Source organism: Arachis duranensis, chromosome 5 (genome assembly GCF_000817695.3).
Source record: "Arachis duranensis cultivar V14167 chromosome 5, aradu.V14167.gnm2.J7QH, whole genome shotgun sequence".
Lineage (NCBI taxonomy): Eukaryota > Viridiplantae > Streptophyta > Magnoliopsida > Fabales > Fabaceae > Arachis > Arachis duranensis.
This window is the reverse complement of record NC_029776.3, coordinates 91,992,740-92,008,095: the sequence shown is the minus strand read 5'-3', so window position 1 is coordinate 92,008,095 and position 15,356 is coordinate 91,992,740. Positions and strand designations below refer to the sequence as shown.

The 15,356-nt window shown below is 35.1% G+C and overlaps 1 protein-coding gene across 6 annotated transcripts; it reads left to right on the top strand.

Moving 5' to 3' along the window:
- The first annotated feature begins 351 nt into the window (after positions 1-351).
- On the top strand, positions 352-4,789 carry LOC107490401 (abietadienol/abietadienal oxidase). Of its 6 annotated transcripts, none has more exons than XM_021143094.2 (9): positions 352-728; positions 1,037-1,495; positions 1,718-1,853; positions 2,420-2,498; positions 2,651-2,742; positions 2,852-2,979; positions 3,498-3,545; positions 3,667-3,866; positions 4,360-4,789. In XM_021143094.2, exons 3-8 carry the CDS (start codon positions 1,830-1,832, stop codon positions 3,746-3,748), a joined length of 453 nt encoding a protein of 150 aa, XP_020998753.2. In that variant the 5' UTR covers positions 352-728; positions 1,037-1,495; positions 1,718-1,829; the 3' UTR covers positions 3,749-3,866; positions 4,360-4,789. The 6 variants fall into 6 exon arrangements, with proteins under 6 accessions (XP_020998753.2, XP_052117515.1, XP_052117513.1 ...); XM_052261555.1 differs by having other exon boundaries at positions 353-728; positions 2,669-2,742; XM_052261553.1 differs by having other exon boundaries at positions 355-728; positions 2,618-2,742.
- Positions 4,790-15,356: the final 10,567 nt, after the last annotated feature.

Below are 15,356 nucleotides of genomic sequence, written 5' to 3'. Positions count from 1 at the left end.
AAAAGATCTTTTTTTTATTTTTTAACGTGTTTGGCAAATTTCTAGTAGTAAAAGTAAAAGCACTAGTAAAATCAAAAAAAGATCTTTTTTGAGAAGCTGTAATTTACATTTTTTTTAAAAGATCTTTTTTCCTTAAAAAAAAGATGTTTTTCATGTAATAAATAAACAAAAAAGTACTTTTATATTGTTATACCCAAACATAATTGATAGATAAAAAGACCTTTTTACATGAGATATCCAAACATAAAATTACTTTTACTTCTTTATAAGATCTTTTAAAAAAAAATAATTCGAAAAAAGATCTTTTCTTAGAAGCTCACCCAAACAAGCCCTATATCTAAAATACCTTCATTCCAATTAATTAATTCTAATTTTATCCTTTTTACAAATTGAATTAGAATTTCATTCTTGTTTTAATTTCTGTCTCCTACTTTCTACCAAACAAAATACTGAAGTTTATTTCAATCTCTTTCTCTTAGTCTCTGTCTTTCTGTCTCTGTCTCTCCACCAAACGCTACCTTAGGATCAGGTTTAATTTCTGGAAGAAAGAAGAAAGAAACACATGGCTGCAAAGTTTCTTCGGATCAGGTTTGCTCATCTTGGTTGGCTCCAGTTGGATCTGCAAGGGGTTTTATTTATGGAGCGTACCCAATATGAATATATATGATTTGTGCAATCTTCTATGTTAAATCATATGTATGTTTTGATTGTATTGCTGCTCTTGCTTGGTATCTCAGCTCAATTCCTCTTTCTTCTCCTTATTCTCCATTTACTCAATTCTTCATATGAACCTTTTCATTTGGATTTAATTCTCCACTCTTGCTTTAGCTCAATTTGAATCTCTTTTCTTATTGCTTCGGTTTTTTTCAAACTTGCTTCTGCTTTTGTTTCTTCCACTTTTCAGTTTCCCCCCATTTTGGGTTTTTCAATTTTGATTCTGTTGTAGGGTTTTAGTGTTTTGAAATTTTCGCCGTTCAATTGGTTCTTTTTGTTTCTAGGGTTTCGTTTAATGTCATTTTTCTTTTTTGTACCGCAGGTTGGTTGGCAGGGGAGCTATGAGTAGCGTCTTCAGCGAGCAGATACTCGCTGACAAGCTTAACAGCACCCAGCAATGCATTGAAAGTATCCTTTTTTCTTCTTTCATTGTGCTTGATTGATGTTTCTTGATTGAATTCGCTTTTCAACCATATGAATTCTGAATTACTTTGCCAATTTGCGGTTTTGGGAGAATATCATGGACTGTATGACTCTTTCTGGATGAGTTCTTGTGTGGGGAAACCGCAAGTAGAAAGCTATGGAAAGTATTATTTAAAATGTAGATTTGTTTCAATGTTTCGTGTTATCTATATGTAACTAGAAGTTAATGAACGTTCCAATTTTAATTTTGCAATCACTGTAACGATGGATATTCCTTTATCATACTTCACTGCAGGGTCTTGATGGTTACAACTCAAAGCAAGTCCGAGATAAACAAATAGCTCGGATTATCCGAAAGGTTTGGTCACTCCGTTCTCTCTATTTTTTTGTCAGTATCTCTGGTTTATAGCTTTTACTTATGTGTGCTGAATTAGTCATTGATTTATTCTGAATGCTACCTGCCTTGGCTAAGTTTGTTTCCTCCGAAGTTCTTGTGTAGCATTCATGTAATTCTATACTAATTATTTGGAATTTATCTTATTACCTCTTTGGCAATATCATTTTCCCTTTCTCAATGCAGATAACAACAATTGCTGCAGCAATTTATCTCAGAATGGCGGGACGGCCACCTGTGCTTCCATCCAATCAACTTTCTTACACAGAGAACTTCCTATACATGCTTGATTCTCTGTATGTCTAACTGTTCTTTCTGTCAGGTGATTTGGAACTGCTTTATTTTCGTTTTTTTTTTCCTTTGTGATCTCATTATTTAAATAGGATTGTCATTTATTAGTCAAATGAATATCCTTATCTAGCCTGTGCAGCACCTGAGGTTGTCATGTTGGTGCCTTTTCTCACGATTCCATCTACTATTGTTTGTGCTGCCTCATATTGTAATTGTTGCACTTAAAACTACTGTTAAGTTTCTACAAATTTGAACCACGAATATCTGTTGACTAGGAATTTTAACTTACTTGATCATATATGCTTTAGCTGTTGTTAAAAGCAATTTTTTTGGAATATCTTCTCTTGTGAACTCTTATATGGAGTTTAAGTTTCAACTGTGAGATGATGCTGATTTTAAGTTTATTTATTTTAAAATGGTTATTTTAGGTATCCGGGGACTGATAGTTTCCATTTCTCATGAACACCCAAATATTTAACATGATATGATTTCACTTATTATAGACCATAGACTCCTTTTTAAATATTTATAACTCTTCCAGTTCCACCCCTTTAGACATTTACACTACTAAGGTTTCATGATTGTCTTCACAAACAGGTTATTGATGAAACACTTAGACTTGGGGGAATTGCAATTTGGCTGATGAGAGAAGCAAAAGAAGACATTCAATACCAAGGTATATATATACATATATATAAATAAACAATTTTTCTTGTTAATTATCATGCACAAAAGAGACCATAATATTATTATATGATAAGCATGTACTAATACTATGTTATTTACATGTTTTAGTAGATTTTGTTATTCCAAAAGAATGCTTTGTAGTTCCATTTCTTTCAGCAGTCCATTTAGATGAGAATGTGTATAATGGAGCTCTAAACTTCAATCCCTGGAGATGGATGGAACCTGAAAATGAGGTTAGTCCCATCAATGGTTCATATATACTTCAAAAAAACATTCATAATGACATCATAAGACTTCCTCATTCCTAAGTCCTAATTACTATATCTGCTTAAAATAATGAAGGAGAAGAGAAACAGGAGAACTAGTCCATTCTATGCACCCTTTGGAGGAGGTGCAAGATTCTGTCCTGGAGCCGAGCTTGCTCGCCTTCAGATTGCGCTTTTTCTTCGTTACTTTGTAACTACCTACAGGTAATGCCACCCTCCAGTGCATAGTTACATGAATTCTGCTATCAAATTGGTGTAAAATTTTACACTGTCATCTAACTATCTCTTTGTCATGTAACTAAAACTAATCAGATATTGCAAATGCATTTCATTACTTTTTCTTCATTATGTACTTGGTTCTCATATATTGCAATAATATAAATTTATTAGTTAAATAAAATTACAATCAAGAATAACCTTATACAAATTAGTAAATCCAATTCAGACAGCATAAATATTTTTCACACCTAAGAATTTTGGTGTCCTATTTAGATACTTATCTTATCATTCACTGTATACACAAACTTCTACCGTGGAAATAATTGTTACTAACCTGCTTAAGGAAAAAGTCAGTACCATGTTTATAACATGGAAATTCTCAGGTACCTAGAGAATTTGTGTTGAAATTGTTTAAACGTGACTAATCTATAATGTTGGGGTATACTTGTTGACGTGAAATTTGACTGATTCACTTTTTTTCATTGTCATGCTCTGTTTCTTAGGCTCCTAAATGAGGTGGAAAAGCGCCAGTTCCAGCTTCGAAGAAGCCTGTAGGTTTCTCCTCTTTTTGTTTTCCTGCCGTCAGATTCACGATTATGATTCTAGGTTTTCATTTTTATTTTTTATTTATTTTTTATATTTCATTGTTTTGATTCTCATGCATTTCTTCAGGAGAAGGTTACGAACCCGTTGTTCGAGAAGCGTCCTAAGCAGTTCGGGAACGGAGGAGCGTTGCCGCCAAAGAGGTATTTGACTCGTTTCGTGAAGTGGCCTAAGACCGTACAAACAGAGGAAGAAGAGGATCCTCAAGCAGAGGTTGAAGGTTCCACCAGCTTTGAACCAGTTCACCAAGACCCTTGACAAGAACCTAGGTGCATAAATTTAGAAATTTTTTTATGTTAATCGTAGCTTTTATTGGATACCTTGCTATTTAGAAAATTGTTGTTTCATGAATTGGACAAGGCCTTGTAATTATTCTGACTTCACTGCTTTGCATAATTATTGTGTCTTCTTATAAGTTTACATCTTAAAACATTAGATTTTGTGAGCATGATTACTTTTGCTTAATTCACTATTAATAGCCGAGTAGTGTGTTGTGACTTTATGTTTGATGTATTATCTTGCTGTCACTAATGATTCAATATTTAACAAGTACATTGGTTGTTTCGTTCTTGTTGCAATTTTAATTTAACATGTGAACTTTGCATAGCTCATGAGTTGCATTATTTATTTACTGTAGGTTATTACATGTTCATTACTGGTCGAAATTGTATTAGTGTGTTTGTTAATATGTGTGTGTTTATACTTCTTTTGTTTGCATTAGTTGTTATGGTCTTCATTAATTTTTGTTGATCTTTCGTGTAGCATCCAGCCATTTCAAGAATCATTAGAACACCCACATCAAGAAAAGCCTCAAGAAATTGGGAATTGATCCTGCACACACGCCACTCTCTAATAACACCACTGACCAAAATCAAATCAAACCAGAACAACCACCACTTCAAGAGCAAGAGCAAGAACAAGATCATCATGAGTCTTTTATTCTTGTTCAACCTGAAATTAAGGAGGCAGAGAAGCCTGAGGTAGAGGATCAATTCATGACCCCACTGTACCACTTACTTAATTAAATAAGAATTGATAAGGACTATGATGATGATGGGGATAAAGATGACATTAGGACTATAGCTGATAAATTTAGTATAGTTGAATAATACATTGAGTTCATGTTTTGAATTATAGTTGATGTATCAATACATTTTGTTGATGTATGGTTGTTACTTTGTTTTGCTCAAAATTCGCAGTTTGGCAGCAAGAAATCCCATTAACACCCTGGCAACAACCACCCACATTTACATTGCTGCTCGGATTGTTACTTTCAACATTATTCTGCTTGAAGTGTCAGTATGACCTCCATTAGCAACTTGAGTAGCTGGTCCCATTTGGCCCCTGATGAAATTTCTTATAGTTAAATTAAGTCATCTACCATTGTAATGATCGAGCTTCATATGCAATGAGCGAAATGAACAAACAATATCATAGATGATGAACAACTTAATAAAGCAAACAAATAAAAATCACAGAAATAGCATCAAAACCAGATCAATGATGAGACAGTCAGAGACTCCAACATATCAGAACCCAAAGAAAACCCTTTCTTTTTATTTGGACCCAAAGAAAACCCTTTCTTTTTATTTGGACGTGGAATTGGGCTGAGCCAAACCCAAACAGATACATTGCCCACCACCTACAGTAAGAACCTGATCCATTCCCCACTGCTGCAGAAACAAAACTCAATTCAAATTTCAAAATACTAATACACCAAAGAGGAGACAACATTTGGCGATGAAAATTCAAATTTCAAATCTCCTCTGTCTGCCTATATATAAACTCGGTGATTCAAAAATCCTAACCAAAGCCATTTCAATACAACTGTTTTAATATAATTATGATCAATTAAAATCAATTAGCATTAGGAAAAGTTTAGGGGTCAGCAATTTTATCAAATTCTGGCCAGCATATAACCATCAAAGAAGAGTGAGCCATTGGATGAAATCTCACATTAATCTCACACCATTAAAAGCCTTATTGATGGCTATAAATTCCAAATATTGCTGGCCCCTTAGCATTCCTCTTAGCATTATTTAGTATATCTGAATATTTATTATAAGAGATTACGTCTTTATTATTACGATTCTCTTAGCACCTATAAATATTCTTTTATATTGTATCATTGAAGACAACTTGAATAGACAACTTGAATTCACTCAATAATATACAATTCTTTCTTTTAGCCTTTTGTTTCTAACAACAACCATGGGGCTTGTCACAGTTACCTTCCAATCTCCATTTCACCAGAAAGTCACAAGCACCTTTCATAGCGACGATTTCATATCTACGGTTCTTGAGATGGCGGATACCAGCAACATCTCCGTGGTAGGCATGGAGGTTCTGATTTCACCACCTCAACCAGTGACTCAACATCTGCTTCAACCGGGGTCACCTCGACCTCTGCCTCAACCTGTAACAGTTACCTTGCATCATCCCGCTACTGGCAGGGAATTAACAACCACCTTTAGTAGCGACGTCATGATCTCTGAAGTTCTGAAGGTGGCTGAGGTGTACAACAGCTCCGTCGTAGGCATGGAGGTGCGGAATGTGTCTCAACCTCCGGCCAGTCTGCCTCTACCTGTGTCTCAACCTCCGGTCAGTCTGTCTCAACTTCCACCGCCTCTGCCTCAACCGGCGTCACCTCCAACGCCTCTGCCTCAACCAGCGTCAAACTCCGCCTCTGCTTCAACCGGTGTCTCAACCTCCGGCCAGTCTGCCTCTGCCGGTGTCTCAACCTCCACCGCTTATGTCTCAACCGGCGTCCAGCGCCTCTGCCTCAACTAGCGTCAACTCCGCCTCTACTTTAATTTGAGTGTTTCTTTCATCCTCATGACTATTCTCCATTTGGATTGGAGATTCTATGATTTTTTTACTTAAAAAAAGAGTATGAATTGTCATGAAGCTTCAAACTTAATGCATACTCTAGTTAGAACTTAGAAGCATTCATTTTATTCTATTTTATTGGGTGAGTACTTTAATTTGCACTCGAAATTCATAAGAAAATAATATAAAATAAAATTATCAAGTTTAATAAAATCAAAGATCAAAGAGCCACTCATAAGAATAAGATCATTTGATGAGGTAAAAAGGAGAAAAAAAAAAGAAGAAAAACATAATAATAATAATAATAATAATAATAATAATAGTAGATTATTAATTATATGAGGTGAGCTTATTATTATTTTATTAGTGTGGATGCAAGTATAGAAGAACCACTCAATTTAACATCCCATGTGTTAAGTGGCCCAAGAAACTTTTAGATTTCTAAATAGAGAATTAATTTTGATGCAGACAATGTAAAGTGATGCAGACAATGTAAAGAGTTAATCAACAATACATGTTGATTATGTAAACCTTGAAAACTAAACCTAATTAAAATTCCATTTTCCTCACATTGTACACACCTTCATTTTTTGTCTGCTTCTATATTCCCACTTTTGGTGTCTTAAGTTCCTCTTTATTTGCTCTGTCTCTAGCAACTTTATCAATTTGAAGGGCTATTCCTATGGGCCTAATGAATTCTTAATTGGAATTTGAAGATCCTTTTTTATTTTTTTTATTCTCTTTTTTATTTTCAGCTCGTTGTAGTATTTTACATTGCTAAAAGTTCCTATTTCAAAACAATCATATGATGACAAAATTATCAAAGATTGGCATTCTGTATTTCTGTTCAACAACACATGAATCGTTTCATGATTTTGGATATGTGATTATTGAATTTTTTTTGAAGAAAGAAATAGGAAAAAATGGATTAATATTGATTTGATCTGACTCATTATCCGAGATCCATTCTGAACCGGATGGATCATTTCTTTTTCTGATATAGGAAATCCGCGATTTCGTTGGATCAATTCTTAGAAAATTTCCTTAACATATGCATTAATTTTTTTAGTATTAAATAATTGTTCGATTACGGAGTTATCTTGTTTGTGTCCTGTAATGCTTTAAATTGGTTGCAGAAGTCTAGAATAATGGACAGAAGATATATGGCAGGAAGGCTGAAAATAATACAAGCATCATAATCTGATTAACTTCTTTTTTAATTATCTTGCGTTAATGGTCGTGCAAAATTCAATTTGGACTTGGTTCTCTTGCAGTGTTTTCGTTTTGGTCGAATAACATTGTGTAGCTGGTGACGTCTGTACCTGGAGTTTGGACGCACCGGATCTCTCGTCTCTTGTCTCTTGTTTTTTTTTTTTTTTTTTTTTTTTTTTCTAACGGCTTGTTCCTGTGCATTTCATTTCTTCGATGTTCTTCCATATTGCTTGGGCAGGAGTGTTCTTTGATCTGTTTTTCCTGTGAATTTCTATCTAGTCGTTTATAGAACTGTTCTCGGATTTGTGGATTTTGGATTGCTTAGCTGCTGATCAAAATGCTTCTTTCTGGATTCGATAATTTTAGGAATAGTTATAGTTTCACAGGGAAAAGAATTGGGCTATGAACATATGGACAGGGTGCTATTCTTGTTTGTCGGATTGGAATTGTGATTTTCTCTCGTCAGGTGTAGCGAATTATGTGGATGATGTGTTAGCTTCATTTAAGATCTTTCCTGGAAGTTTGGTTCAGCTTTTTTAATTTGATGATCTGGTTCAGTGATAGTTGTGTTGTTTGAACATGGCTTTTCTTTCACGCAGCTGTTCTGTTGATTGTTAATGCGACATTATCTGGATTATGAATGCTCGCTTTTTTGTTGGTGTTTGGAGGATGAATTCTACTTTTGCCCAGATCTGAAGAAACTAAGAACTCTCTGAATCCTTGCTTTTCCTGAAAATTCTATTCTGTACTATTCTTATTCCCGGAGATTTAGGTTTGCTTGTTTTTGCTTGGTTTGCAGTGTATTTGGGAGATTGGGGATTGTAGATCAGAAGAATATTCTGCAAGACAGGAGGACCATATATCTAATTCCATAAAAGCAATCTGATTCTCTATACATTTTATTTCCTTGATCATTTAACTACGTATTTATAAAGCATGCATTGTGAATTAAAATGTAGTTCATATTCTATGCAGCATTGTAGCCGGGTTGTTGAGCACGATGCATACAGTGGATGGAATCTAGTTTCCTAAAACAGTTTTTCCAAACTCTTCTTTCCTTTTTATTCATTCCAACCTACTGTGCTAGCAGCATTTGAAATAAATGTCTTTGGTTTCCCGTGCAGTGTTTGTCCGATCATGGGTGTTGAGTGCATCCTGGTGATATGCTTTTGCACTTGCCTGGTTCATTTGTTTAATTTTTGTGTTTTTTTTTTTTAATTTTAAATTTGCTACTTTGTATTGGTTCCTTCGTTATTCTCTCCTGCTTGGAAATCGGTTTTTGTTTCTCTATTCATTAGGAACCAATTGAAGGGTATGGGATTGCACCCAGAGACTGTGTTCAAGATTCCGAGATTGATATGTCCTTGTTGTATGATTCTCTCTTCTTTCTGCCCCCTAAATATTATAAAAATAACTTTATATAGTCATTTCACGTTGTTTATGACCTCCAATGCTTTTCATTGGTTGCAGCGATTTAAAATTTTGGATTAGAAGATATGATTTGGAAAAGAAGCTCTGCAACAATAATACAGGCTCAAGATCTTGGATTAAACTTGTCTTGTCTATTGAATTTTTCTGCCATATTTATTTTCTAGCATTAGTGGTTCCAAGTTCAATTTGAACCTGTTTTCTTGCAGTGTTATGTTCCTCGAGTTGGTTGAGTAACATTGTCCGTGTAATCGTTAGATGTGGAGTTGGTGACTACCTGTAGTTTGAATGCCCTAGATCTTTTCTTTTATCTCTCCTATTTTCTTTCCATGTATTTAGTATGAACATGACAATTCCAGTTCCTTTCCAGTGTTGTCTTCCAATCGATACTTTTGACTACCATACTCATTCATATGGTGACTTCTAACTCGGTATAGCAGTTTGTGTTTTGTTTTTCAAGATTTTGACTGTTAGCTTTAAGAATGATGATAGGTCCAACCTGTTGTTCCCTCATCCTAGTTGTGGACACTCCAGATAGGAGAGTATGCGTTCAATGAGTTCTTATTGGTTCGTCGTATACCATATATGCTGACTGTATGATATGTACTCAATTTTGCTTTTTATCACACTTTTTTTGGCCGAGCACGTAAAGATTGTATTCAATCACATGAATCGTATGGTTGTTTATGCTTCCAGCTATCTCTGAGCAGGATCACATGGTGCATCAGTTGTGGGGGTTATTAGTTCTCAGTCTCACTAATAAGGATAAGAGGATTTGATTTTAGTTCAACTTTTCTGGTGGTGTTTTCTCTCTGGATGAGGTATTGGAATTGAATCGTGAACATGCTTTTGTGCAGTTAAACCACCGAGTGTATTGGAGATTAACTTTTGGGGATTCAGGAGCAAGATTTTGTCTACACAGTTTTACCAACTTAAATTTGCCATTTGTTCTCACCTTGTGTTTTGGTTTGATCTGGTCTTCCGTCAGTTTGACAAGCTGTTTCTTTTGTTTATTTTCAGCTTTCTGCATGTGTTTGCCATAATTTGGCACACTACCCTAATTGAAGAATTTTCTTGAACGCTGTGAGGGGGCTGAATTATGTTAAAACTTTTGGATTGTTGTGCTGGCCTTAAAACTGTTCTTGCATGTGAAGTATTGAAGGATTTTCTGTTATTAGGTTTTAACTTGTCTTCATTTTACTTTACTGCTAAGGGAAATCGTAACCATGATTGCTTGATTTCACTTTCTATTAGGGAAATTGCAACTATGATTTTGTTTTGTGCTCTGTCACTCTTCATGTTGAGTAGTGTTTGGCAGCATCTGGAATTTGTAAGTCGACTTTGAAATATTGAAGGACCTCTTCTTGGACGGTTTAACTGGGATTTTGTACTTAAATGAGTGACTTCTGAATGGTTTTCAAATTTTCATCGTATAGTTTTTAAAGCTTCTTGTTTGGGTTTTCAACTTAATATTGTCTTTTGTTCTACGTTTTGCTCTTCTATATTCCACAGGATCAGGGATTTGTATTTGGAGTTGGGTATTGAAGGACCTAAGCATAACTGGTGACTGGTTTTTTCTGGATCTTCACCCTAATCTCTTCCCTTTTTCCTACGGTTCAGTGTCTTATGTCTGTCAGGAGCTGGGATTTGCAATTGGATTTTCCACGGGTTTTAAACCAACCTAAACATCACTTTGGAGTACTGAAAGATTTAAGTATAATTGGGGCAGGTTTTTAACAGCTGCTGCTTCTTTGTTTGGATTTTCAAAATTTTTCTCTTTCGTCTGGCTCTGGCAGGATAAGGGATTTGTAATTGGACTTTTGGGTGTTAAAGGACGCAAGTATAACTGATGACTTTTAACTGGTTATTAAATTTTTTTTGTTTGTGGATTTTCACCATGATCTCTTCCATTCTTCTACGGTTCAGTGTCTTATGTTTGGCAGGATCTGGGGTTCAATCTGGAGTATCGTTGGGACTGATTTTTAAAGCTTCATTGTTTGGCTCTTCAACTTAATTTTTCTCTTCCGTTTTTCTACGTTTGACTTTCACATTCAGCAGGTTTAGGGATTCATAATTGAATTGGAATTTTCCTCTTCCGTTCTTATACGTTTGGCCAATATATTCAGCAGGTTTAGGTGTTGAAGGATCTAAGTGTAACTGGTTACTTCTAATTGGTTATTAAAAAACATTTTTTGAGTTTTCACCTCTCTCTTCCGTTCTTCTATGGGTTCAGTGTGTCTTATGTTTGGCAGGGATTTGCAATTGCAACTTAAATGGTTCAACTTGACATCACTTTCGAGTATTGAAGGAGTTGAATATAAGTGGGCGGGGTTTTTAAAGCTTCTGTTTGGATCTATTTTAAAAGCTTTTCCTTTCTTTGGATTTTCAACTCGACTTTTCTCTTTTGCTCTTCTACATTTGGCTCTCATATATTCAGTAGGATCTGGGTTCGGTAATTGGACTTTGTTCTTGAAGGACCCAAGTATAACTGGTGACTTCTATGGTTATTACATTTTCTCTGTATTTTCACCCTAATCTTGTCCATTCTTCTAGTTATATTTGACAGGAGCTGGGATTTGCTTTGGATTTTAAAGTTCAACTTAACATCTCTTTCGACTTTCTATGGGTTTTAAATAATCAGCTTACCATCTCGCTTCAACTTAACATCTCTCTCACTTTCTATGGGTTTTAAATATTCAGCTTACCATCACTTCGGAGTAGTGAAAGATTTACAGTACAACTGGTGACTTCTATCCAACAAACAAAAGAACACACTAGAACCACTCACGTCTATTCTACTCTTCTACATCTGTGAAGCGCCCTTTTTCTGCTTATTGATTGCATGTCGGTTTTTGTCTGGGTTACTTTTGCATTTATTTTGAATGCAGGATCTTAAGGTGGTCAGATACACCCGGTTAGACATGGTTATTTGTTATGTGTTATGATTATATGCTTCTTTGTTTGAAGATCTCTACTATTCAATTCTTTATGTGATTTGTCAAGTTAGTAGAATTCTTTGTGAAAATAAATACCTCTCAAATTTCATAATGTAGGTTAGCACAGTAAGTATGAAGTTTGAAATGGAAATGATGCTCTTATTCATCTATATTAATTTTCCTCCTCGGGGGACTTGATTCCCTCTTAACTTTGCATGGAATTTTGTTGTAGCCTCAGGTGAATTTCGGTGAGGGAATGTTCTTGTTGCTAGGGATTTGGATATTGCCGTGGTAGCAAAAGGGTTCAGGAATTTTATTTATTTAATTCATGATGAATTACGAAGTTTTTTTTTTTTTTATTGAGGTTTACTATCATTTTGCCAACTTGCTTTTCTGCAGTTCGCGAACCCCATTTTTGGCTGATTTCAATCTTGGGGGAACGAAAGATCACTGGCGTTCAGGAGTTGGTAGCTGTTTCTGAAATCTGAACTTTTCTGATGCATTCTGTATTTTTCTCGTTTGGGAGAACTGTGGACTAACTTCTGTGTGCAGTTCGAGTGATTACTCTGGCATGCGGAGAAAAGGGGTGTTCAGGGAATGGGATGGGTGATTGGTGGTTCTACAGCAGTTATGGTGTTTTTTTTTTTTTTTTTTAAGTTATTAATTAGGCCATGGATTCCTTACTCCCACTTTTATGTGGGAGTACCGTTAACCCATTCAAAAATATTTACAAATTGAGCCCCGTTTTTTTATTTTTAAAAAACTAATAATTAAAATTTTGCCTTTCTAATTTTGTTTTTTCACACTTTTTCCCTTTTCTTTTAACCATAGTTTCAAAGATGAAAGATGTTTCTGCTAGGATTTTTTCCCTAATGCTCATGTCTTCTCCCATCTCTCTGCTACCATTGTCGCTATTGCTGCCTGCACTCAGCACTGCCACCACCACTTCTACTGCCGCCACACCACACTTTCTGGTCTCTCTACGTCGTTGTGTTTCGTCTCTGCCTCTGCAAATTACTCTGGTTTCATTTTATTTTATTTTGTTTTAATGCTTTTTCTATGGCAATTCTTGTGAATTTGGAGGTTTTTCTGCTGTCTTTGCACACAGTTTTTATTTTATTTTATCCCTCTCCCCTGCTTTTTTCTTTATCGAAAAGAAATTGCGGTAAGTCGCTAAATAATCTTAATTATGTGAGACATGAGTCCGAGAGATACATCATACAGAATGGGTCTTTCTTTATCAATTAGAAGTTAAATCTTGTTGTCTATATGATTGTTAGACTTAATAATTGATTTATTACTTTGTAATGTGTTTGCATAAAGAATTAATTGATCGAACATGTCCCATGAGAATTGAAAATCTTAATCTTTTCTAACAAAGAACTATCTTAATTAATTTTGGATTCTTTTCGTAGCATCTAATTTTAGTTATACACAATCAAATGTACTTCCTGTCATCCTAATGTAGTAGAGTTGTGTTCAGTATTCAGTGTTAGTAAAGAAGAAAATAGGCTTCAGTTGTGAGCAAGGATAATAGACACTGTTCATCCTCTGCATTCCTAATTCACTGTTTGTTATTTAACTAAATTTGAAAGTTCTTGTTCTGGTAGGATCCCACAATAATCTTTATAAAATTATTTGCCAGAGTGTGTCTTTTGAGAAGTGTGCAAATGTATAATTTTGATTGGCAATAAATTTATTTGAGTTTAATAGTTTTACATGAATGTTGTTTTGATTTCAAAAGAATTGTATAGTAAACCAGTTTTCAATTAAAAGTTTCTCGTCCTTATATGTCGGTGATGATATTTTGCATTTGTGAGAATCATGATAGTTTGCACTACCTTTGGTTGTAGCCTTCCACATAGAATACGTACCACAACCAAAAGAAAGCTGTAAATTTGATGACATGTAACATGGTTAGATTAGATGTATCCATATATTTAGAATGTGCACAACGTAATAATCCATGTTTGTGTTCGTTGGTCATCAATCGTAAATTTTGTGCATAAAATACAGTGTAGAGTGAAATAGATACCTGAGTAATTCCCTTGCTATGGGTGAGACTATGATTTATGCCTCTCTCACCACTTTCTGAGTCTTCCCTTCTCTTAATAGCTTCCTCATCTTGGTAGAATTGATAATCTTGATACTTAGGAAGCACTAGGAGTCACAATATCGAATCTATTAGTATAAAGTTGTAACGTATATAGTTTAAATTTCTTAACATTACCTTTCTGGTTTAATTATAGTCATGCTAATTGTGAAGTGCAAGTTTACAAAGTTTCTGATAAAAAACTTACCAAATTTTCCCCTAATTTTCCTTGTACGAGGAAACCACACTTATTGTTTGTGTGAATGCACAAGATGATTGTTACGCAAAGATAAATGATGCTTTGCATATTAGAATTTGGAAGAGAGGGTTGGTTATAGAGATTAGTGTGTGGGGAATTGAGGTGCTTTTAATTTCTTAGCTCTTTAATAGACGCCACTAGTTTGTGGCATTCAGGTTTTGAGATGCGAGTGCTTTTGAGTAGTTCGTTAGTTGGTGGTGTTTTAATAGACGCCACTAGTTTGTGGCATTCTGGCCTTCATTTGTTAGTGAATTTGTTGTGTTCTTTGTCACATTGATCTATTCAAATATTATGTTTCTTACATGTTAGACTATTGCTATTTACTATTATGAACCAGAGTTTGAAGTCCTGCTTGGCTTTTCTTCTTCTGATAGTGGATATCAAGATTAGGGACCAAAGTTAGAAGACTTGGAGTTTAACCTTTATTTTACTGCAATATACTTGCTATGCAGCCTATATTATGCTACATTCTTTGCTGTGGAGCATACAGGTGCTGGATTATTCTCAAGGAAGTGTGGTAATTGGAGGCAACCTTTATTCTGGCCACTCTGTTTCTAGGGGGGCAAAAGGAAGAAAATCGAGGGCAGGAATGTTTATAAAATCAGGCAATGTTGGTGCCAAAATTTTCCCGCTTGCCTGGACATTGCCAATCCTCAAAAGTGACATTTAAACATGAAGAAAGCTAAGAGAACTAAATGGGAACAAGTCATTGCTGGAGTATATGATTGTAGTAAATTAGTATGAAAAGGTGGACAGTGTTAAGGATTATTTTGAAAAGGTCAAGGGGATTTGCATTTTAGTCAAGGTCTTGTCCTTGGATTTTAAGTCTTTCAATTACCAGTAACGTCATTTTCTTCTTCAGGAATCCAGCAACAACAAAACAATGATATATGCTACTTTGGCGCACAGTTCATGGCATGCAACATATGAGCACTGGAAGATGCCTTTGTGAACAGCATTCTCGCTGAATATTCAAAAGCAATAGGGAATAATCCCCTCATTT

Coding starts and splice junctions, on each gene's coding strand:
- LOC107490401 (XM_052261553.1), top strand. CDS start 1,830: ATGTCTAACTGTTCTTTCTGTCAG. Junction 2,743..2,851: donor GGATGGAACCTGAAAATGAG/GTTAGTCCCATC, acceptor AAAATAATGAAG/GAGAAGAGAAACAGGAGAAC. Junction 3,546..3,666: donor TTCCAGCTTCGAAGAAGCCT/GTAGGTTTCTCC, acceptor GCATTTCTTCAG/GAGAAGGTTACGAACCCGTT.